Here is a 25,998-nt window from a genome sequence, read left to right as displayed (position 1 = left end):
CCCTCACAGAATCAGCTCTTCAGAGTTCAAGCTGCCTCCATCCTTTCCACCATTTGATTTATCCCCTACCAGGCTATGAAGCCTTGACTTTATAATATAAACCTCTAATCCGATAAGCGGATCACAAACCATCTTTATTCTCAAGACCACTGCTCTATTGCCCTAACCATCCCTGAGCCATCTCAGGGTAGAGGCATCAGCCTTCAGGAGTAACACAGACACTGGCAGATCGTCATAATAAGCACGGGTGGCCAACCTGCTCAGGTTACAGTGAATGATGATGGATAAAGTCTGCTCTGAATTTCTCAGACGAGAGGGAGATACAATGTATTTGGTTCACCCAATTCATTTTAAGGGATCTGGTTCCCAGATTTCCTGCAATCAGAATCATGGCCCATTTTCAGAGCCACTAGAGCATTAAATTCTGTGTATACAAAATAAAGGACTAGAAAACATGCAAACTTAAAAATGTTTAAGCTAAAATGATGGTACAGATGTTATCTGAGTCCTATAAATCAGTATTCAGAAATAACGTCTTACCGTCAGAAGCAAACAGCAAACAGACTTGCATTAGCTATGTGTCTAGATAATGGCTAAAATTAAGTACAGTATTGTTTAGAAATCATAGGCTTGCAGATCTCTTCTCCTTTTCAGGGTTTAAAGAAAACATAACTTTCTCTGTTGCATTTAACAAGAATGCGACAAAGGTAAAAAATAAAAAAAATTTAAAAAAAAAAAAGGATTTTCTTTTTCTATGTGTGCACACCCTGCCTAGGGATGAGTTATTCATCAAAATAAGCTTCCTTGTGTTTTAGAATTTGAGAATTTAGAATACTGAGCATTCTCTAACACATCTCCCTAAACATGTTAGCATTTTGATTCTGAAGCCTTTTTTCCATTTTGTCAAGTTCACCCTCGGAAAGGGACAGTGAAAAATTAGGGGCTGGCTCCACCTGGTGCTTTGGTTAGAAAATTACACCTCCATGTATGAGGGCTGTCAATGGACAGTGTGCCCTCTAGCGCACGGAAACAGTAAACATGCTAGGTAAATACTACTTAAAAATACTAAAACTACCCCAAAAGAGTGACCAGTTAACTCACTTTCCATGCAGGGTGCTAAGGACTATGTTTGTATTGTTGTTTTAGTGTCTATTGCTATGGAACAAATCATTTTAAAATAGAGAAGCTTAAGACAACAAAATCATTGATCTCCCACGGTGTCTGTGGGCCAGGAATTCAGAAGCCGCTCTGTCGAGTGGTTCTACCTGGAGGCTTCTTTCACAGGAGATTGCAGTCAGACAGTACTAGGGAGTTATTGTAAAGCCTCATTCGCTCCCATGTCTGGTGTCTGAGCTGATAAGACTGGACAGGCTGGGTGGGAGCCTCTCTCGATCTCTATGTAGTCCCTCTCTAGGATTTCTCCAGCATAACCAGACTTGTTTGATGTTGGCTCAGAACATCCAAGGTGGTGTCCCCAGAAAGAGAGCCAGGAGGAAGCTGTGTTGCTTTTTATGATCCAGCCTCAGAGGTCAGGAAGTGTCACTTCTGCTGTGTTCTGTTGATGGAGGTAGTTGCAAAGGTCTACCCATGTTCAAGGCAAGGGAACACAGCCTCCACCCCTCAATATAGGAATGTCAGTGTCATATCAGAAGAAGAGCATGTGGGATGGGATATATATTTGTGCATCATCTTTGTAAAAATACAGTCAACCGCAATTGTTTTATTTAATAATATCCTTCACCCTAAATGAAGTTGCTTCTATCATTATCCCAATTTTACATTTAAGTGAAAGCAGAAATTAATATTAAAGATCTTCTTCTTATGCCCTTTTAATGTCATACTACAGCATTGCCTAATAAGCCATCAAAAGTGTCATCTATACACGATTTTCAGTCTTGGCACTATTAAAATTTTGGTCTGGGTAATTCTTTGCTCTGGAGGCTGTTCTGGGCATAATGGCTCATTTAGCAGCATCCCTGGCCCCTGCCCACCAGATACCAGTAGCACTCCCTCATCCCTTTAGTTGTGATGATCACAAATGTCTCCAGACATTGTCAAATATCTCTGGAGTGGGGAGAGGGCAAATGTTCCCCCAGTTGGGAAGTTTTACGGGAAGAAATTTACTTTGATTATTAGCTATTGATTAAGGTGAGACTCTTGTAAAGTTAAATGTTAACTTGTGGAAGATCATTATGTTGCAGTTCATTTCTGTCCAGTAGAAAATATAAATCCTACAGATTATAGTTTTGTTGTTTCATAATTTACCAGTTTCAATCTAACTTGCAATCTTATTCCAGCATTCTTTTTGTTCATTAACTATATATAGTAATTTTTCTTCTCTTTCTTCATCTTGCTGGTTCCCTCATTGATGAATTAAATATGCCTTTGTCACATGTGTGCACGCGCGCACACACACACACACACACACAAACACACACACATACCAGCTCCTTGGCAGAATGCAGAGTGAGAATTCTCTCCAATATGGGGATATGGAGCTATTACGATCTCCCTTCAAGAAAGAACTTGCAGATTAGCTGTGAGGGTGCAGTTAGGTGATAGCCTTGTTTGCAGTGCCTCTGGTTGTTTTGCCACAGCAGTTGAGTTGAGGCCATGCTTTTCCTAGGCAGACCTTCAACAGCTAATGAGCACAGTGGGGGTGCCTGGGCCTGGCCCTTTCTGTTCATCATGGAACTTCTCCAACAGGCAGCCTTTGCTCTGGAGCTCCCTGTTGGGCTGGCTGAGACTTTTGCAGGGCAGCACTGCAGTTTGAAACTCTTCCTAACTAACCCTCCTTCTCCTTCCCCTTTCACAGGTGACAGACCTGCATCACAGCCTGCATCTCCAGCCTTTTTGTGCTCCAGGCACAACTCAAAGCTTCCAATAATCATCTTGCCCAATTTGTGGGCTGGAACTGCAGTCTTAGGTGTGGCAGGAGTTGCCTTCAGAACCCAAAGAGGCCTACCAGGCACTCCTTCTTTGAGGTATGAGATATAAGATGCAGCAATTTGTTGTTTGCTTTGGAGGGGATATTCCAGCATGAACTTAACCACTGGATTCCTTAAATCCTCATTCATCTTTTCACCTCTGGAGCATGAGTGTTTTACCAAGACCTCCGGCATACTAGCCACCTCTTGCTTCTTCTGGCCAATGAACATGATGTCACTGATGCAATGGATGGGTTTGATGTTCAGTGGGTTCAGGTGATCTAGATTATTTCAGACTATTATGGCGAAGGGCAGCTAAGATAGCCCTGAGGCAAAGCAATAAATAAATATTGGAGTCTGTCCCACGTGAATGTGAATTGTTCCTGATCTTTTTTTCTAATATGGATAGAAAAGGCACATTCACCAAATCGACAACCACATGCCACGGACCTGCGGCCTGATTAATGTGTTCTAGCTGTGATCCCACCTCTGGCACACCAGCCGCAATCCACCACCATGTGATTGAAACTGTAGTCATCTGTTGTCATTTTTCAGAGTCCATCCACTTCCTGCTGGGGGACACTAGCAATTAAAAAGAGATATGATAGAGATGACCAATCCCTATTTTGCATTTACCATGTTGCCTGGGAGACAGTTTCAGAGTTTCCATTTGGCCTCTCCCACTACAATAGCATTTCCTCACTGACCAAGGAACAAATGTAGGGTTTACTCCAACTGACAAGTACATTCATTCCAGTGATACATGGAGATGGAGAAATGATCCCTGGGTGAGTCTACAGGTTTTGTGGGCCCACTCTAGGCCACACCCAGCTAGGACTCCATTCATTACTTGACTCTTATAAGCCCCCACTTCAACAAGGTGTCCGGGTGTCAAGGTCAACTCAGAACTTGTGTGCAATAGTCTAGACCTTCCCTTTCCCTGGCATACAGTCACCCAAGCAAATGGTCGTGGGTCCCTTTGGGGAAGGAGGGGACAAGTCATCTCGATATAAACTTGTTGCAGTGTTGCAGGGTACTCATTCTTAGGGGCCCGGCTGTCTTTTTAGTCAATGGATTTTGGACCTGAAAATTGGCTCAGTTCCTAGAATTGAGCAAAGTATCATGACTTTACTGGGGCAATTGCTGTCAGCCTCTTGCTCCTCCTTTCTTGCCTTTTCTGGTTGTAGATGTTAAGCATCAGCCTTGTTGGCCCTTATCTATTTTGGCTGTGGGAATGCCATGCTGTAGTATCCATCCCTCTGACTCCTTGACGGTCAAGCCCCCTTTGATGCCTCTGATCTTCCCGGTCATTACAGTAATTGTGGACTCTGGGTTTCTAGTGGTTAAGCTTGGCCACTTGGTCTCTCATTTTGAGGCCTTACTCTCCTCATGAATATTAATTACCTATCTCTGTGACAGCAACCACTGAATGTAGGTGAGGCCTGATGTTTTGGTGAATGGGCCTTCCCGTGGAACATACTCTCTGGTTAGTGTCCAGGTTTCACATAATATATCCATTCTAGCACATCTCACCTCTTTATGCTTTCCTCTAGCTTCTGCCAGGGAAACTCAGGCATTTGCACTGAGTCATTGGCTCGGGGAGCTGGCAGGAAGCGTGGCTTTAGCATAAAGGTGGTGGGGGATCACAAAGGACAGCAGTTGGGCCATAAGTCAGTTATGCTTCTGAAGCAGCAGACCAACATGGTGCATTTTCATGACTGCCACATATGGAAAAGCATGACATATATGATTTATTTTAAAAGAACCACCCTTGTGGAAACAACATTGGGCAAAATCAGTAAAATACTGACTTTATGCACACTGTCATTTTAATAAAAATAAAGAGAGATAACATTTATTGAGCATTCATGATATGCCAGGTACTCTATTAGACACATATTGTAACACTACCTCATTATGTTTATTATTATCAGTCTCATTTTACAAATGAGCAAGAGTAGTACAATGTAACTGAAGAAACTGCTCAAATTCACATAGTAAGTAAAGAGGAAGACATGGAACTGGAACCAGGTGACCAAATTCACAGCAGCAGATATTCTTTCATTTTTTATGTCAGTGTTGTCAACATAGAGATTTTGCACGTTTTATTGGATTTATAGCTAAATACTTCAGCTTTTGATGCTATTGTAAATGATACTGGTTTTAAAATTTCATTTTCTAATTACTTATTGCTAGTATATAGAAATATAATTGATTTTAGTATACTGACCTCTATCCTGAGATTTTGCTAAACCAAATTAAAATTTTTATAACATTTCCTACAGATTCTATGGGATTTTTCGGTATAGACAATGTCATTTGCAAGTAGAAGCAGTTTTATTTTTTTCTTCCCAATCTGTATGTCATTTTATTTCTTTTTCTTGCCTGATTTCACTAGCTAAGAACTCTAGTACAATACTGGTTAGGAGTGGTAAGGGGAGAGATCTTGCTGTTTAAAAATTTTAGGAAGAAAGCTTTCAATATCTGACTATTAAGTATGACAGTTTTAGGTTTGCTGTAGACACACTATATCTAATTGTGGAAATTTCCTTCTATTCTTAGACTGCTGAGCATTTTATCTTTTTAAAATCACACATGAATATTAAGTTTTGCCAAATACTTTTTTTATCGGCTATTGAGATGATCATATATTTTTCTCTCTTTAGTCTGCTTGAATTACATGGATTGATTTTTCTAAAGTTGAAACAACCTTCTATTCCTAGGATAAACCACCCTTAGTCATCATATATTATGTTTCACATACTAAAGGATGAATTTTTTTAGAACTGATGGCCGGGCATGCTGGCTCACGCCTGTAATCCCAGCACTTTGGGAGTCTGAAGCGGGTGGATCACCTGAGGTCAGGAGTTTGAGACCAGCCTGACCAACATGGTAAAACCTCATCTCTACTAAAAATACAAAAATTAGTCGGGTGTGGTGGTGTGTCCCTGTAATCCCAGCTACTCAGGAGGCTGAGGCAGGAGAATCGCTTGAACCTGGGAGGCAAAGGTTGCAGTGAGCCGAGATCGTGCCACTGCACTCCAGCCTGGGAGACAGAGTGAGACTCCATCTCAGAAAAAAAAAAAAAAAAAAATTTTAATTATGAAGTTATCTTCATGAGGGGTAAGTATATATTTTTTTCTTATAGTATGTTTGTCTAATTTGTTATTAGAATAAAGCTAGCTTGATAAAGGACAAATAAATATTTCCTTCTCTTCTATTTTCTGGAAGAGTTTGTGTAGAATTTGTATTATTTCTTCCTTAATTGGGTAGAATTTATAGGTGATGCATTTGGACCTGGAGTTTTATTCATAAAATGATTTGTATTACAAATTCAATTTATTTACTAGATATAGGTCTAGATTATCTATTTCTTCTTGAAGAAAACTTGATAATTTGAATCTTCTCAGAAATATGTCTATTTCAGCATATGTTGGTATACTTAGAAGGGAAATATGTCTATTTCATCTAAGTTATTGAATGTATTTGCATAAAGTTGTTTGTAATACCTGCTGATCATGCTTTTAATGTCTTTGGGGTCAGTAATGATGTTCCTCTTTTATTTCTGATATTTTTTTGCAATTTGTGTCTCCTCTTTTTATTGTAATCAGTCTGGCTAAAAGTTTATCTTTTCTGTTGTTCTTCTCAAACAAACAAACAAAAAAAGCTTTGTTTTCATTGATTTTCTCTATTGTTTTTCCATTTTCTATTTTATTGATTTCTCTTCCTATGTTTATTGTTTCCTTCCTTTTACTTACTATGAGTTTTATTTAAGGTAGACATTGAAGTCATTGAAATGGTAGGGTTTTTTTCCCAATAGAGTTGTCTAATGCTGTAGATTTCCTTCTAAGCACTGCTTTAGCCACATCTCACAAATATTAATATGTTGCTTTTCATTTTAATTAAATTTAAAATATATTCCTTTTTTTTTTTTTTTTTTTTGACGAGGTCTCGCTTTGTTGCCCAGGCTGGAGTGCAGTGGCACGATCTTGGCTCACTGCAATCTCTGCCTCTGGGGTTCAAATGGTTCAAATGATTCTCCTGCCTCAGCCTCCCCAGTAGCTGGGATTATAGGCATGCACCACCATGGCCGGCTAATTTTTGTATTTTTCGTAGAGATGGGGTTTCGCCATGTTGGCCAGACTGGTCTTGAACTCCTGACCTCAGGCCCGCCATAAGCCTCCCAAAGTGCTGGGATTACAGGCGTGAGCCACTGCGCCCGGCCCCAATTGTTATTGAAAATTGTGTAGCTTAAATTCCAAATCCTTGGGAATTTTTTCAGATATCTTTCTGTTATAGATTTCTAGTTTAATTCCTACTTTAAATCACAGAAGATACTTTGCATGTAATTCTATTTGAATTTATTGAGGTTTGTTTTATGGCCGGGAATATGGTCTTTCTTTGGTGAATGCTCCGTGTGCACTTGAAAATAATGTATATTCCACTGTTACTGGGTTGGATGTTCTATAAACGTTGATTAGGTCAAACCAGTTAATAATATTGTTCTTGCCTTGTATATCGTAACTGATTTTCCCTTTATTGTCTTATTGATTACTGAAAGAGGAGCATAGATGTCTTAAACTATAATGATTAATTTGTCTACTTCTTTTAGCTCCAGCAGTTTTTGCTTCATGTATTTTGAAGCTCTGTTGTTAATTGCATACACATTTATGCTTTTTATCTCTTCTTATATCTTGTTTTAAACTTACTCCTTTATTATTATTTAAGGTCCTTCTTTATCACTTTTAACATATTTTGCCTTTATATGTACAACGGGTTTGTTTTGTAGACAGCATACAAGAGTACCATGCTCTTTTTATTTTTTCTTTCAGGGAAAAGCAGTTACACAGTTCCCAACCAGCACAAATTCCACAGTCAGGTTTTCCACATGTGGGGAAATCACAGGGGTCAGCACACCCAACGTGCAATGGACAAGCCTTGCACTGGGTAAACCACGTTCATGGTCACGGAATCTCATTCACCAGATAAATATTGGTCTTGCTTTTCAAAAATCAATCTGATACTTTCTGCATTTTCATGGGAAATTTAATGTAATTATTGACATCAGTTAGATTTAAATCTGCCATCTTGCTGTTTGTTTTATATGTATTCTATTTAGTTTTTGTTCCTTTTTTCCCTCTGTTCTGAATTGATGGAGTATTTTTATGATTCCATTTTACACCCACTATCGCCTTTTAAAAAACATATATTTTGGGGGCCGGGCACGGTGGCTCATGCCTGTAATCCCAGCACTTTGGGAAGTCGGGGCGGGGTGGATCACTAAGTGAGATCGAGACCATTCTGGCCAACATGGTGAAACCCTGTCTCTACTAAAAATACAAAAATTAGCCAGGCATGGTAGAGGGCACCTGTAGTCCCAGCTCCTCGGGAGGCTGAAGCAGGAGAATCACTTGAACCCGGGAGGTGGAGGTTGCAGTGAGCTGAGATTGCGCCACTGCACTCCAGCCCAAAGAGCGAGACTCCATCTCAAAAACAAACAAAAAAACAAACATCTTTTATAACTTTTTAACGGTTGCCGTAGGTCTGCTAATATATACCTTTAACTATTTACAATCTACCTTCAAACTATTATGTTTCACATGTAGTTTAAGGATCTCAAACTCACAGCTCTATACTTCCAAGTCCACCTTCCCATCCTTTGTGCTATCATTTTCATATATTTTAGATGTGAATATTCTACCAACATATACTACATGGCTACTACTTTTGCTTTAGTCATTCAGTTATCTCTCAGGATAATTATCAACTTAAAAATGTGTTTGATATTTACCTTCCTTTTCAGCATTTCTGTAATCTTCATTTCTTTGTGTACAACTATGTTTCTAGGATCTTATTCCTCCTGCTAAAGTACTCATTTAATTTTTTGTCTCGCACAGATCTGCTGATAGTTAATTCTTTCATCTTTTGTTTGTTCTAAACAATATTTATTTGATTTTATTTTAAAAGATATAGAATTCTTGCTGATTCTAGCAATGGATAAAAAAATATAGAATTCTGAGATGCTAGTTTTTTTTTTTTTTTCTTTCAATGCTTTAAAGATGTCACTCTATTGTCTTCTGGGTTGCACAAATTCTAATGCGATATCTACTGTAATTCTTATTTGGATTGTCCTCAAGATTTTCTTTTGACTTTTCGTTTCCAGCAGTTTGGATTTTATTTGTCTAGTTAGATTTTTTCCCTCACATATGCTGCATGGGGTCCCATGCATTTCTTGGATATGTATTTTGATGTTTTCCATTATTTTTATTTTTTCAAATATTTCATCTGACCCACTTTTTTCTTTTTTATCCTGTTTGTATGGCAGCTAACATCTCTTCATCTCATGCTTTGACTCAGGTATGACAGTGCTTACATCCCAATAAGGGCCTTTCTTTAAATTTCAGGCTTCTTGGTTGTGCTGCAACCTTAGTTCTGTGATGGAAAAAGAGTTATAATTGTATCATTTATCTGGAGCTTTCTTGTTATGGTAGATGTTATGTTTTCTTTCCAGTTTTCCTATACACCAACAATATCCAAGCTGAGAGCCAGATCAAAAACACAGTTCTATTCACAATAGCCACAAAAAGTAAAATAAAATGCCTAGCAATACAGTTAGCCAGGGAGGTGAAAGATTTCTACAATTGGAACTAGAAAACACTGCCCTAAGATATCAGAAATGACACAAACAAATGGGAAAACATTCCATTATCATGGATAGGAAGAATCAGTATTATTAAAATGGCTATACTGTCCAAAGTAATTTATAGATTCAATGCTATTTATATCAAATTACAAATGATATTCTTCACAGAACTAGAAACAACTATTTTAAAATTCATATGGAACCAAAAAAGAGCTCGAATAGCCATGGCAATCCTAAGCAAAAAGAACGAAGCTGGAGGTATCAAGTTACCTGACTTCAAACTATACTACCAGGCCACAGTAACCAAAACAGCATGGTGCTGGTACAAAAACAGACACACAGATGAATAGAACAGAATTGAGAGCCCAGAAATAATGCTACAGACCTACAACCATCTGATCTTTGATAAAGTTGACAAAAACAATGGGGAAAGAAATCCCTATTCAACAAATGGTACTGGGATAACTGGCTAGCCATATGCAGAAGATTGAAACTGGACTCTTTCCTTACACCATTTATATCCATCTTTAATCCCAAGATGGATTAAAGACTTAAATGTAAAACCCCAAACTATAAAAAACCTGGAAGATAATCTAGGAAATACCATGGTGGACACAGAACCTGGCAAAGATTTCATGACGAAGACACCAAAAGCAAGTGTGACAAAATAAAAAATGGACAAATGGGACCTAATTAAATGAAAGACCTTCTGCACAGCAAAAGAAACTATCAACAGAGCAAACAGACAACCTACAGAATGGGAGAAAGTATTTGTAAACTATGCATACAACAAAGGTCTAATATCCAGAATCTATAAGGAACTTAAATGGATCAACAAGCAAAAAACAAATCCCATTAAAAAGTTGGCAAAGGATATGAATAGACACTTCTCCGAAGATACACATGTAGTCAACAAGCGTATGAAAAAATGTTCAACAAACTAATCATTACAGAAAGTCAAATCAAAACCATGATGAGATGCCATCTCACACCGGTCAGAATGGCTATTAATAAAAAGTCAAAAAATAACAGATGCTGGTGAGGTTGTGGAGAAAAGGGAATGTTTATACACTGCTGGTGGGAAGGTAAATTAAGTCAGCCATTATGGAAAGCAGTGTGGCAATTTCTCAAATAACTCAAAGCAGAACTACCATTCAACTCAGTAATCCCATTATTAGATATATACCCAAAGGAATATAAATCATTCTACCATAAAGACACATGCACATGTATGTTCACTGCAGCACTATTCACAACAGCAAAGACATGGAATCAACCTAAATGCCCATCAACAGTAGACTAGATAAAGAAAATATGATACATATACACCATGGAATACTACACAGACACAAAAAAACAAGAAGAACATGTCCTTTACAGCAATATGGATGGAGCTGGAGGCCATTATCCTACATAAACTAACACAAGGTCAGAAAACAAATACGGCATATTCTCACTTTTACGTGGGGGCTAAACATTGAGTACATATAAATACAAAGAAGGGAACAACAGACATTGGGGCCTACTTGAGGGTGGAGGGAGGGAGAAGGGTGAGGATCAAAAAACTACCTATCAGGTACTATGCTTATTACCTGGGTGGTGAAATAATCTGTACACCTAACCCCCCTGACATGCAATTTACCTATATAGAAAATCTGCACATATACCCCAAACCTAAAACCAAAGTTAAAAAAATAAAAATTAAGATTGAAGTTTTACTACTAAAAACCATAAGTTTATACGGATATTTCCAATTGCAATCAAACATTACAGAGTACATTGCCTTTTACCCATGTCCATATGCATTTCCCTTCTCAACAGTGGGAAACCTGACTCTCATTCTCTTATTATCATAGATATGAGATACATACTATACATATATTATGTATATAAAATTATAAAATATTACTATAATAAATGCATTTTATTAAGTCTAGAATACAGAGAATGTTTCTGAATTGCCAGCCCATACCCTTGTGAAAAGCAAACCTGCTAACTATAGTTAAATATCTCTTTATAGTTTTAAAGATAAAATTTACATAACTGAAGTGCATAAATTGTAAGTGTTCAATTTAATGGCCTTTAAAAATGTACATACTTATAATATTACACTCAAATGTAACCTCTTCTTTGAAGACTGCTTTGCCTAAGCTCCACATACAACTTTAACATCCCTTTATTACAAAACTGATTGCAATGATTTCTCTGTAGAGAAGTCCACTATGTTCACTAGAATTAAAGAAAGGGACTATGCCTTTTCAGTTTGGGGTTTCCACTCTTGGACAGTATCTGGTATACAAGGCACCAATGAATGTTTGCTACATAAGTAAAGTTCCGTTGGAACAAATACCTGCAGCTTTAAATAGGGGAGCTGTGTAATATTAAATCTACGATCTGCTTACTACTAAATCATCAGCTAAGGGAGATTCCACTAAATCACCAGCTAAGGGTGTTATGACAAGAACTGTCAGAGCATGAAAGGAAAAAGAAGGCAGCAGTTGAAATGCTAATAAATCATTAGGTTCCTATAACTCTCTACAGAGACATAAAGCTGCTCTAATCACTTATCAACTAGCCTTTGAAATTGGTGGGTGGCACAAATTATTTCCACTATATTTATATATTAAGACTTCAGTCTTAGCAAGATATTTCAAAGTAAGTATAGGTTATCTGTCCAAAACTTAATGGAGAAGAACATTTTTGTAGTTCTTGGTTGACATTCTGACATCTAAGATTATTATTTTCAGTTGTCTAAAAGCAGAGGGTAATCAAATCTGTTGACAGGTATTACTTTTATGGCACTAACTATCCTGGCAAAGAGAGACGTTACATGTACTGAAATATGATTACATAGTTGTTTTGGAGTCGTGTCTGGAGTTGTCCTGTTTTTCTTTAAATAACAACAATGAAGAATATATATATTCTTATGAATATAATTTCATCAAATACTTGTTTCAAATGTCTGTAAGGAACTACCACAGAGCAGTTTTATAAAAAGAGCCCTGGAGAGAAATCTTAAATTTCAATTAATTTAAACCTGGATTCTGTCTCTGGATCATCTAGCTGCCAACTAGAAACCTTAGTCAAGTCATAATACTTGCAGTTAAAGGAAGACAATAAAGGTACTTTATAAGGTTGTTATGAAGGCTAAATAATATGTCATTAATAATAATAATATTAATAATTAAAAAGAGTGAATTATATGTATTAGGGACTTACCATATGCTAGACACTCCAAATTTTGTATTTAATTCTCACACAACCAAATGAGGTAGGCCTTATTATTACCTTTTCTGAAAGATGAGAAAACTGGAGTTTAGAGAAACTAAGTGTATTGCTCAAGGTCACACACAGTAAAGTAGTAGAGCAAGGATTCAAATCCAGGTCTCTCATACCAAAATACAATTGTAATTGTAATTGCATTTCTTCCCAAATACATGTAAAGTGCCTAACAGAATGTCTGACATATATTAAATCATCACGATATGCTAGGTCCTTTTGTTTCTCACTCTACATCCTCTAGGACATCTCAAACATGCTAACAAATTTAACAACCACCTAAAATATATTATGCCATCAAATCTGCTTTTCTAACTCAAACCACCTTTCTCTAGTCTCAAGAACTATACATCCAGCTTCCTTAAGTGTCCAACAGGCATGCCAAATTCAAAATGGCCCCATTCAAACTTACCACTTTTCTCATAAATGTGCTCCATTTATGATCTCCAAACAATGAATATTATCATTTATTCAGATGCCTAAAATAGAAATATGAGAGTCAGGGCTTTTAAAAAATAGTTTCATAATCTGATTTAAGTCTTCAATGCTTATTGACATGTTCTTTATATTTCCTAAGATAACTGATCAAATCTTTCTAATCATTAAAAATTCAGCTTACATATTATCTCCCCTTTGGATCTTTGCAATATCAATTAAATAGTATCACATCTGTTCAGCTGCCATACCTTGTATCTAACTCTATTTATATGTTATCATACTATATTTTAGTGAAAAATTTTCATATTTCTCTCTTCTCCTACACTAACACAGTACATCTGAACTTTTGGGATGATAGAAATGTTCTATATATGTGCTGTCTACTATGGTAGTCAATAGCTACATGTGGTTACATATTAAGCATTTGAAATGTGGCTAGTGGTATTAACATAATACCTGTCTGTCAACAGAGGAACTAACTTCTTAATTTTATTTATTTTCACTGAATGTAAAAATAATTTTTAAATAGCTACATGTGGCTAGTAACTACTGTAATGCACAGTGTAGCTGTGCTCAGTGAGGGCAAATACCATATCTTATTCACTTTTATCCAATGCCTAGAACACAGCAGATCCTAAAAATATATATGGAGAATGAGTGAATGAATGAATAAATATTTTACAGTGGTAGAACAGAGAAAAATCTACTTAACACAAGTACCAGCGAACTATTACATAGAGGTACTATGAAAACTAATAAACACTGATTTCTTGGTGAATAAAAACTTAATGCAAATAGGTTTCCAGAACGAAATGGAGAAGTAATTGCTATCGGGTCAACCCACTCTCAGGTAACAAATATAAGCTCCATACAAAATATAAAATGGAATTAGATTAATCTAAAGGCACTCTAGAAGACCTGAAAGAAATCGGGAGTAAACTTATACTTGAAAGAAGGAAATGGCCATGTAGTTTTCCTGTTTTGATATAACATTTTGCTAGAGGGCAGGCCCTAGTTGCAGCTTTCTAGGTGGGTAAAATTCTAGTAGAAATCCAGTCTTACTGGCTTGGAGAATGACAGGACAGATTTTGGAGGCCATGGCAGCTGGAGAGTGAGAAGGAAACCCACAAAAGATAAAAGCCATGGGTGGGGCAGGGCAAGGGGGATTCTATATGTGAACCTTGATAAAATCTTTGGCTGACCCTGCACTACATATGCACAGGGATAACTCCAAATAGGCCTTATGAGTCTAAAATAACTGAATTGAGTTTTCAGCTGCTCCACTCCACAAAAAGCAGGATTGGAGTTTGAATTAAAGTTAAATTAATTGCCTGCTTAAAAACAAACACAAAGAAAACAAATTCCTCAGAGGGACATAACAGATTCCAGTGTCCCTACAACACATCATTTATAATACTCATGTGATCCAAAATTACTAGATTTATGAAGAAACAGAGAAATGTGATCTCAAGACAAAAGGCAAATAAGTGAAGACTGACTCTGAGATGACCCAGAGGTTGGAATTAGCACACAGGATTTTAAAACAACTGTTATAACCATTCCAAGGATTTAGAGAAAAACATGCTCACAATGAATGAAAGGATAGAAAATTTTAGCAGAGGAATCAAAACTACAAAAGAGAAACAAATGAAAATCCAAAAAAATTTTTTAAAAACTGTATTTAAAATTTGCAGATAACTTAAAATGAGAAAGTCAATAAATCTGAAGCTAGAGCAATAGAAAGTACCTAATCTAAAAAAAAAAAAAAAAAAAAAAAAAAAACAAGAGAAAAGATTAGAAAAAAGTGAAGTGTCTCAGTCATCTATGGAAACAATGTGGAAAGGTCTAACATATGTGTAGTTGTAGTCTCAAAAACAGAGGAGACAGAGAAAAAATATTTGAGAAAATAATTGGAAAAAATTTCCCAAGTTTGGTGAAAGGCATAAATTTACAGATGTAACTATAACAAACCCAGTGAAGCCCAAGTAGGAAAAATACAAAGAAAACCATATGTAAGCACTTTAGAATCAAACTTCTGAAACCATGGTTAAAGTGAAACTCTTGAAAACAACCACAGATTAACCACAGATTAACATATTCCATAATGTGGAATGACATGAAATAACAATAATTTCTTGTCAGAAACAATGGACACAAGGAGACAGTGGAATGACATTTCTAAAATGATGAAAGGAGGAAAAAAGTCAACCAAATGCAAAAAAAAAAAAAAAAATTTGAGAATGAAGGCAAAATAAAGATATTTTCAGATAAATGAAAACTAAGATAATTTTTATTAGCAGACCTACAGTACAAGAGACACAAAGGAAGTTTTTTGCTTGTTTGTTTGTTTGAGTCAGAGTCTTGCTCTATTGCCAGGCTGGAGTGCAGTGGTGCAATCTTGGCTCATTGCAACCTCCGCCTTCTGGGTTCAAGTGATTCTCCTGCCTCAGCCTCCCGAATAGCTGGGACCACAGGGGTGCACCACCACATCCAGCTAACATTTGTATTTTTAGTAAAGACAGGGTTTCACCACGTTGGCTAGGATGGTCTTGGATCTCTTGACCTCATGATCCACCCACTTCAGCCTCCCAAAGTGTTGGGATTACAGGAATGGGCCAGAGTGCCCGGCTAGAAACACAAAGGAAGTTCTTTAGGCAAAAGGAATTAATGCCAGGTGGACACTCAGTCTTTAGAAAACAATGCAATGCCCCAAATGATATACGTGTGGCTAAATATTAAGATTATCCCTTTCTCCTAATTTGTCATAAACAAACATGACTAAAGAAAAATCTATATTTGCTTTAAACCCCACATTATTGTGGGATTGATAACATTTTTAGATGAAGTACATATGACAACCAAAACAGAAGAAGTAAATGAATCTCTATTTTCAGAAAGATTCTGCTTTACACGAAGTCGTCCAATATTCAATCTAAGTAGGCTGTGAAAAATCAAGGATGTAAACTGTGACCCCTAGAGCAACCACTTGAAACAATACAAAGTGATATAATTAAAAAGCCAACATTCATTAAAAAGTAATTCTCAAAAAATTTAATTAAACAAAAAAAATTGAGAAAGTAGTAACAGAGAATTAAAAAAAAAAAAAGCAGATGGGACCAACAGAAAATAGTAGTAAAGTTGTTGGTCTAAACTCAACTCTATCAATAATTTAATTAAATGGAAATGAACTAAATGCTCCAATTAGAATTAAGAAATTCTCAAAGGAGATAAATGAGTAAGATTCAACACAGTTTCTCCATAAGAGATGAACTTTAAATATAAAAATACAGATATGTCAGAAGCAAATGACAGGAAAAGATTTATTATGCAAACTGTAAGCCTAAGAGGGCTGGATTGGCTGTATTAATATCAGATGTAATAGATGCTACAAGACAAAAAGTAAAAAACAGACATATTATAATAATAAAAGAATTAATTTACACAAGACACAATAATTATACATGTATATGGGTCTAATAAAGCAGGTTTAAGATACATAATATGAAAAAGTAACATAATTGAAGGAGAAAGAGACAACTCCACATGACAGTTGGAGATTTTTTTATGCCTATTCTGCTTATGTAATATAGTCGGAGATTTTAACATTACTTTTAACAGCAATTGGCAGAACAAGCAGATAAAAGACCTGAATAATTTTCAATCTCCTTTACCTAATAAATTGACATTTATAGAACACTACACCCAACAATTGCAGAATAAACATCTTCAAGTAACATGTAATGTTTACCAAGATAAATGAAATGCTGGGCCATGAAACAAGTCTCAGCACATTTTAAAGGATTAAAATAATGCAGACAATGTTTTTGGATCACAGTGGAATTAAATTAGAAACCAAAAACAATAAGATATCAAAGGAGGATAAAATTCACATATCTGGACATTTAAAAACATATTGTCTATAATCCATGGGTCAAAGAAAAAAGTCATAAGACGTATTAGAAACTATTTCAAATGAAATGATAATGAAAATATATCAAAATTTGTGGAATACAGCTAAAGTAGTGCTAAAAGAGAAATTTATACCTTTTAAATGCTTAGGATAGGAAGGAAGAAAGGTATACAATGAATGACTTTTGTTTCCACAGTAAGATCCAGATAAAGAAGAGAAAAGTAAATCCAAAGTAAGTAGAGGGGCTGGGTGCGGTGGCTCATGCCTATAATTCCAGCACTTTGGGAAGCCAAGGTGGGAGGATCACTTGAGGCCAGGAGTTTGAGACCAGCCTGGCCAATATGGTGAAACCCTGTCTCTACTAAAAATACAAAAATTAGCCGGGCGTGTTGGCACACACCTGTAGTCTCAGCTACTTGGGAGGCTGAGGCAGAAGAATCTCTTGAACCTGAGGGGTGGAGGTTAGTGAGCTGAGATCATGCCACTGCACTCCAGCCTGGGCTACAGAGTAAGACTATATCTCAAGATAACAACAACAACAACAACAACAACAAAAAACAAAGAAAGTAGAAGGAAGGAAACAATAAAGATATTATAAGAGGAGGAACATATGAAACAGAAAATAGACAAATGATAGAGGAAATTAATAGGTATAAACCATTTTGAGGTTTTCCTAGGGGAAATGACATCAAAGTTTATAAACTATATATAGACTTATCCAGAAAAAAAAAGAGAAATCACCAATATCAGGAATAAGTATGTGAATATATTACAGATCCAACAAATATGAACAAGTGTATGCTAATAAATTCAACAACTTAGAAGGAATGGACACATTTTCTGAACAATACAACTTACTAAACTGACACAAGATGAAATAAAAATTCTTAACTAGTCCTATATATATAAAAGAAATTGAATTTGTTATCAAAATCTTCCCTCTGAACTCTGTTAAACATTTAGGTAAGAAAAAACTTAACAGTCTTACACAAAAGCTTTCAGAAACCCAGGAGGAAGAAACACATCCCAGTGCATTTTATGAGGTCAGCATGATCCTAATACTAAACTTGACAAAGACATTTCAAATAAAGAAAATTAAAACACTGGTCACGTTAAGTTGATTTTCTTTCCCCATCACTGACAGGAAGGCAGGAGGGCCTGAGTCTGCGGGTGGGGAATGTGGGCTAGCTGGCTGGTAGGGCTACAACATCAAACTTGTATGCAGTTCCCAACTGCACATGGAAGAAAATGAAGCCCAATCTGGCCTTCAGGTTACTACAAGACCTTGAAAGAAGCCTGAAGTGGGTGAAGAAATGTAGAAAAATTAACTTACAAGATAAAACACCTGATTGGCTGAGTAAACATTATTGTCAAACACTTTATAGAACTAGTACTTGTAGGAGAGTTCTTTGCAATTATGCTATGCTAGCAATGGTTGATTTTGCTGATCATCTGAACAATCCACATGGTGGACACTGAAAATAAGATAATTGAGTGATAATTAAATCAGGACACAAATGGAAAAAAATGATGAAACTTCTGAACAGAAACAAACCAATAAAGAAACAACAGCAATACGCAGAACTCCAGTGCAGAAGAAGAAAGTGAAGAACAAAATGAAGGCATTTAACCCCTAAACTTTGAAGAGAATAAAAACAAAGATCACTTAACATCTTTATTTGAAGTTTGGTTTTTACAAAATACATCTTTGGATGAAGATGAGGTTGACCAAATCTCAAAGGGTTTCTTTTCTCCTTTTAATGTTTCAGCACTGCTGGAGTGCAGTGTACTTTCTGGTGAGGCAGTTCTGAGAAAGTTCTTTGAAACACATTATTCAGTTTGAAAACACAACAGAATCAGGTGCTTGAGATCTACAGCAGCTGCACTGGGAAGAAACAGGGAAGTGAGAGATTCACTTCTTTCCTACTGTCGCTAATATGGAGGACATAAAAAGCTGAGAAAAAGCAATCACCGGTATTGGTGAGGCTCACTGATGAATCTCAGGGCCAGAGAGAAGGATGCGGGATTTCTCCCTTCTGAAGCTGATGCAGGAAGTTTGGCTGTGAAATTTCACACTACAATAACTGAGAAGTGGGAAATGAACAAGGAATTCTGGTGTGATCTGGCTTAGATTACATCTAGTAGACTTTCTTTCAAAATGGCAATCATGATAACTAGAACTTTAGAGAAATAACCCCAACATATCTACACACCTTGCTCTTCCTCTGCCTTTAACATGTAGAAGTCAAAATCAGTTTTCTGTTGTGGGAGGATCATCTATTGCTTTGGGAGCAATTAAAGATGTCAGTTCTCTTTTCTATGTTGATCACAAGTGCTTTAGAGCTCAGTAATATAATGTCTGTCCCCTTTCAGAACAACAAAGAAAAGGCAAGTGAACTGAAAGAAATCTGCTATTCACAATGTACAGGCATGCATGATGCTTTTGAAATGTTTTTGCTAGCAATTGTTTTGTGTTTAGATCATATAAAGGATGACACCAATGTTAGATGGAATACCTTTCTAGCTGGTTGAGCTTTTGTTCTCTGTAGTGCATTAACATTTTGATTTAATTATAAATCATTGTTGTTCATAAAAGTGTCCTATTTTCAGAAAGACCATTTGGAAAAAATCTCCAGGGCCACACCTCCAATGTCTTCTTAAAAATAGGCAGTTTGACTGCAGTGTTGCATTACAGAAAGAGCTTGAAGATATTTATATTTATTGTAAATTTTGATTTGAAGAAGCCACAGGGTTGACAACCATACTTGATGCTGAAATGAAACATGCTGGGAAATTCCTCAAGGCTCCGCAAGATAATCTAGAATCTCAATGAACCACAGAGAATTACTATAAAGAAATGTGCTCCAACAATGAGGCACATTATCCAGGACCTTAAACATGTTTTCTTAGAACAGTACCTCACAGTTCTTAAATGTTCTTCAACAGTCAAAAGCAGTTCACTGGTGGCCTCGGTCATAGAATAGCTTACACTGAACACCACGCCAATGTGTACTGAGCTGACTTATTCAATCCTGATACATTCTCTGCCAACTTTCAATGTTGGAGGTTAAGGCCAAAACGCAGAAAAAAAGACAAAGAGCTTCCACCTACCACATATAAAACTCCCTATTTATCTCACTTAAAGTTTTTTTTTTTCTTACTGTTTACATGTTACTGAAGGTCCTGTGTATTCTTCCTTTTGATGAAGTTTGAGAATGAAAGTTATGAAATTGGATGAAAGCGTCTCAAACCATAACTAAGAAACACTTCAACAGACAAGAGGTCAAGTAACTTTGCACTGCTTAACATAAATGTTGATATAAAAATAGGATCTTAATTTAACGGTAGACACATATATTAAAAAACTATACATAAAGCCAGAACTTCCTACAAGTACCTAAAAACTATTGAAAATGCCTAATAGTTTTTCTTTTTATATTTGATATTTAGAGGAAAAGCTGTGAGTTGTATGTAGGCCACTTAATCACTGAATATTTACCCACAGATCTTTCACTGAATATATTAAACACTAAAAATCTGCTGTTGAGTGGCCACTATTTGACCTTTCCTTCTTTGAAGACTTTTCCTTTCAGAATACAGCATTAAAAGAACATTCTATTTCTTTTGTTGGCAAGCTAGGGATATTTTAGTAAAGTAATTTTGAGCATAATGTCATGAATCTAATTATCAGGTATTATTAGTTACCAGTTCTTTCACAAAGTAAATGTTAAGGAGGTGTGAGGAGAAGGAATATATCTTGTAAAATATTACAATAAAGCACAGGATTGATCATTGACTAATGGGTGTTTTAGTATAGTTAAAAATATGGAATGGGTAGTTAAGGAAATTACCAACCAGCAGCAGAAACTGTGAACTCACCAAACCGAGATTTCAATGTAGATTTCATCTTTTTTATGTGGCCATAAAGACAGAATTAGAGTTTGAATAGAAAGTAATCCAAAGATGTTCCACATCTGGTTGTTTACATTCATTTGTTGGGTTTACATCTTAACATGTCCAAAGGAAGACATACAAGTGACCCAGAAACATATTTTTAAAAAGTACAACATCACTAATCATCAGAGAAATGCAAATTAAAACCACAGTGAAATATCATCTTACACTAGCCGGAACGGCCATGATTAAAAAGCCAAAAATCCAACAAGTGTTGATGAGGATACAATAGAAAGGGAACACTTATATACTGTTGGTAGGAACGTAAATTAGTACAGCCTCTATGCAAAACAGTATGGAGATTTCTTAAAGAATTAAAAATAGAACTACCATTTGATCCAGCAATCCCACTACTAAGTATCTACCCAAAGGAAAATAAATCATTATACTAAAAAGACAACTGCACTCATATGTTTATTACAGTGCTATTCACAATAGTAAAGTTATATAATCAACCTAAGTATTTATCAATGGATGATTTGACAAAGAGGATATCATATTATATATACATATCTTTTACTTCTCAACCATAACAAAGAATGAAATCATGTCTTTTGCTCAATAAGGATTGAACTAGAGGCCATTGTCCTAAGTGAAATAACTCAGAAACAGAAAGTCAAATACTGCATGCTCTCACTTATAAGATGGAACTAAACAATGGGTGCACATGAACATACAGAGTGGAATAATAGACACTGGAGACTCCAAAGGTGGGAGGCTGGAAGGGAGATAGGGTTGAAATATTACCTATTGGGTACAATGTTCACTATTTGGATGACAGGTACAATAAAAGCCCAGACTTCCCCACTATGCAATGTAATTATGTAACAAAACTGAACTTGTATCTTCTAAATCTAAGTTCATACATACATAAAACCCTAAGAAACTCTAAGTAAACTAAGAAAAGATGGAAATTTCCTTGAGCTGATAAAGGATATTTATGAAATTCTTACAGTTAATATAATGCTTAGTGGTGAAAGACTAACCGTATTCCCTTCAAGATTAGACTCAGGGCAAAGATGTACCCTCTTAATGTTGTAATAGAAGTCCTAGCCTATGAAATGGGGCAAGAAAATGAAATAAAGAATATAATGTTTGTTGATGTAGAAAATTCTAAAGAATGTATAAGCAACCACTAGAACTAATAAGCAAATTTAACAATATTACAGGATACATGGCCAATACTCCACAATCGTCCTTTTATGTACTAGCAGCAAACAATTGAAAAAAATTTAAAAATCCACTTACAATAGCAATTAGAAATATGTAAAATACTTACAAATAAATTAAATAAAACCATACAAAATTTCTACACTAAAAATTACAAAACATTGTTGAGATAAATTAAGGAAAACCCAAATAAATGAAGATATATACTGTGTTCATAGATTAGAAGACCCAAAAGACCCAAACAAACATGAAAAAGAAGAAGAAAATTGAAAGATTTACCCTATCTGAATTCAAAATGTGCTAAAGTTAATCAAGATAGTATATGGTATTGGCATAAGATCTAACAAATGTCAATGGAACAGAATAGAGAGCCTGGAAACAGACTCACACTTACACAGTCAATTAATTTTCAACAGATGCACCAAAGTAATTATACTGGGGACAAAGGAAAATTTTTTCAACAAAAGGTGCTGAAACAATTGCATATTTAAATGGAAAAGTTTATGCAAAAGGAATCTGAATGTTCAGCAGTGCTTTTGTCTGGTATGGTAATCTGATGTGTTATCTTTCCTATTTCTATATTGGTAATGTAATATCAGCTAATCAAAGCACTGTTTCCACGAATATAGTGATATTTCTACTGCAGGGTACTCTTTTTCTTTTTATAAAAATAATCTTTTTAAATTATAAAAGCAACAGATTTTCACTAACAGCTCCAAAAATAATATATAAAGTTAAAAAAAAAATTACTCATCATCACACAACCCAGAAATCACCAAAAGTGACATTTTGAGGTAGTCTTCCCACAATATTTTATTTTGCCCACAGTATATTACTCCGGTGGTCTTCCTAATCTTCTGAATATGATGTCATAAAATTTGTATAATATCATACAAGATCATAGGAGATGGGGGAAGAAAACATTTGGATAATGCATTTTTCAACCTAATGTTAACTTGCATGTAATTTTTTTTCAAGACTCCTTGAGATTCAATTACTTTTGTATTCATGTACTACAGCAATATTAGCTTTCATTTCATGATTTCTGCATTTCTATTTACTGAAGACATAAATTCTAATTTTAAGTTATATCCAAATTGTACTTCCAATAGACATCTATTTCTGAAGTATCTGCCAAACTTATAATGACTGTTTTTTAATGAAAATAACTCTATTCCCTATCCCCTATCCAAAATGTAACTTTAATGTTAAACAAGCATGATTCAAGGAATTAATTATGAAACAAATTTGTTTTTGTCATCTACTGTTACATTAAGTTTATTTTGTATGCTCATTTCTTCCCTTGACCCTGATGAAATTTAGGGCAAGTCACAAAACTGAACATTTCAACATTATGCTTAAAACCACAGAAGCAGTCTCTGGGCAACCAAATTTATAGTAGATAATCAGTTCCATGGCCACAGTTGATTGTTCAAGTTCAGGCAATCTGATTTAACTGGGGCAATTAGGCTGTCACCCAAGAATTTCTAAATTAAGTCCAAGAGTAAAGTTTATCTCTTCATGTGTCCTGTAGCCATAGCCCACTGTGAAGCCTGAAGACCAGAGAAAGGAAGTCTTTAAGGAGAAGGAAGATAGGAGAAGATGCAAAAAGGAGAAGCAAAGATGTACACACAGTACTTCCTGGATTCTGTCAGCTGTCAGTTGCTGGTTTCACTTCCTTCCAGAACTCCAGTTTCATTCCCGCCTTTTGATTCTGTGAAACCCCTCAATCATTGTAATGATTAATAATACCCAACTCCAGGTCAGGCACAGTGGCTCATACCTGTAATCCCAGCACTTTGGGAGATGGAGGAGGATAGATCACGAGGTCAGGAGTTTGAGACCAGCCTGGCCAATGTGGTGAAACCCCATCTCTATTAAAAATACAAAAAATTAGCCGGGCATGGTGGTGCACGCCTGTAGTCCCAGCTGCTTGGGAAGCTGAGGCAGGAGAATCACTTGAACCTGGGAGGCGGAGGTTGCAGTGAGCCGAGATTGTGCCACTGCACTCTGGCCTGGGTGACAGAGAGAGACTCCATCTCAAAAATAATAATAATAATACCCAAATCCCAACCTTTCTTCTTTTTTTTTTTTTTTTGGTCAAGTTGAGTTTCCGTTAAAAAGGCTCAAATAATACAAAAATTAATGTGGCTTGTGGGAGGTTTTCTCCTATAAACAACCAACCAGCCTTAATCATAGTCCATATATTTTTGGCTTCACCCATGGTGATAGCCCCTCTTTTATCTATTCCCTCAATCTGAGGGCCCATTTTATTTATTTTTAATAATTTCAACTTTTAGATTCAGGTGGTATAAATGCAGGCTTGTTACATGGGTATATTGCATGGTACTGAGGTTTGGGGTATGGATGATTCCATCACCAAGGCAGTGAGCATAGTATCCGATGGGTAATTTTTCAACACATGCTCCATTCCCTCTTCTCTCCAGAGGTCTCCAGTATGTACTATTCCCATCTTTATATCCTGTGTACTCAATGTTTAGCTCTTATAAGCAAGAACATGTAGTATTTGGTTTTCTGTTCCCGCATTCACTTTCTTAAGATAATGGGCTCCAGCTGCAGCCATGCTGCTGCAAAGGACATGATTTTATCATTTTTTACAGCTACATAGTATTTCCTAGTATATATGTGCCACATTTTATTTATCCAGTTCACCATTGATGTGCATCTGGGTTGATTCTGTCTTTGTGCTTGTGAATACTGCTGTGATGAACATAAGAGTGCATGTGTCTGTTTTGTAGAATGATTTCTTTTCCTTTGGGTATATATTCAGTTAATGGAATTGTTGGGTCAAATGGTAGTTCTGTTTTAAGTTCTTTGAGAAATCTCCAAACTGTCTTCCACAGCAGCTGGACTAATTTACATTTCCATAAACAGTGTGTAAGCAATTACCTTTCCTCCGCAGCCTCACCAGAATCTGTTATTTTTTGACTTTTTAATAGTAGACATTCTGAATGGCTACTATTCAGATGGTACAGTAAAGTACAGTACAGTATTCAGGTGGTACAGTACAGTAAGATGGTATCTCACTGTGGTTTTGATTTGCATTTCTCTGATAATTAGTGATGATGAGCATTTTTTTCATGTTTGTTGGCCATGTATATGTCTTCTTCTGAGAAGTGTCTGTTTATGTCCTTTGCCCATTTTTTAATGAGGTTACTTGTTTTATTTCTTGCTGAGTTGTTTCAAGTTCCTTACCGATTCTGGATAGTAAATTTAGGGTCCATTTTAGCTGTAAACTTATGGTGCTTCCTGCACACTCACCAAAGTGCTGAATGTAGAACTATTTAGACCATCTCTGCTCTCATAAAAGTTCAGTGTCAAACGTTTACGTATATTTTCCTGAGTACAGAGAGTAGATTACCAGAAAATGATTATGATTTGACATTCAGTGACTTCTTTAGATTCTTTTTTTTTCTTTTCTTTTCTTTTTTTTTTTTTTTTTGAGATGTTGAGATGGAGTCTCATTCTGTCACCCAGGCTGGAGTCCAATGGCGCAAGCTCAGCTCACTGCAACCTCCGCCTCCCAGGTTCAAGTGATTCTCCTGCCTCAGCCTCCCGAGTAGCTGGGACTACAGGCGCCCACCACTATGCCTGGCTAATTTTTGTATTTTTAGTAGAGACAGGATTTCACCATGTTGGTCAGGCTGGTCTCAAAC

At 36.2% G+C, this 25,998-nt stretch overlaps 1 protein-coding gene and 1 non-coding gene across 2 annotated transcripts in view; both read right to left on the bottom strand.

Moving 5' to 3' along the window:
• Nucleotides 1-7,756: 7,756 nt before the first annotated feature.
• On the bottom strand, nucleotides 7,757-7,920 carry LOC114677934 (U1 spliceosomal RNA). Its single transcript, XR_003729349.1, has one exon. It is a non-coding gene; the product is annotated as a U1 spliceosomal RNA (small nuclear RNA).
• Nucleotides 7,921-12,788: 4,868 nt separating this feature from the next.
• Nucleotides 12,789-25,998, bottom strand: part of LOC144340568 (uncharacterized) — a 29,555-nt gene continuing 16,345 nt past the window's right edge. The window contains exons 2-3 of the mRNA XM_078000957.1: nucleotides 13,262-13,328; nucleotides 12,789-12,863 (exon numbers count right to left, since the gene is read on the bottom strand). Of these exons, the coding sequence (XP_077857083.1) occupies nucleotides 13,313-13,328 (16 nt within the window). The 3' untranslated portion in view covers nucleotides 12,789-12,863; nucleotides 13,262-13,312. The remainder of the gene's footprint in view (nucleotides 12,864-13,261; nucleotides 13,329-25,998) is intronic.

This window comes from Macaca mulatta, chromosome 4 (assembly GCF_049350105.2).
Source record: "Macaca mulatta isolate MMU2019108-1 chromosome 4, T2T-MMU8v2.0, whole genome shotgun sequence".
Classification (NCBI taxonomy): Eukaryota; Metazoa; Chordata; class Mammalia; order Primates; family Cercopithecidae; genus Macaca; species Macaca mulatta.
This window is presented reverse-complemented; position numbering and strand designations above follow the sequence as displayed.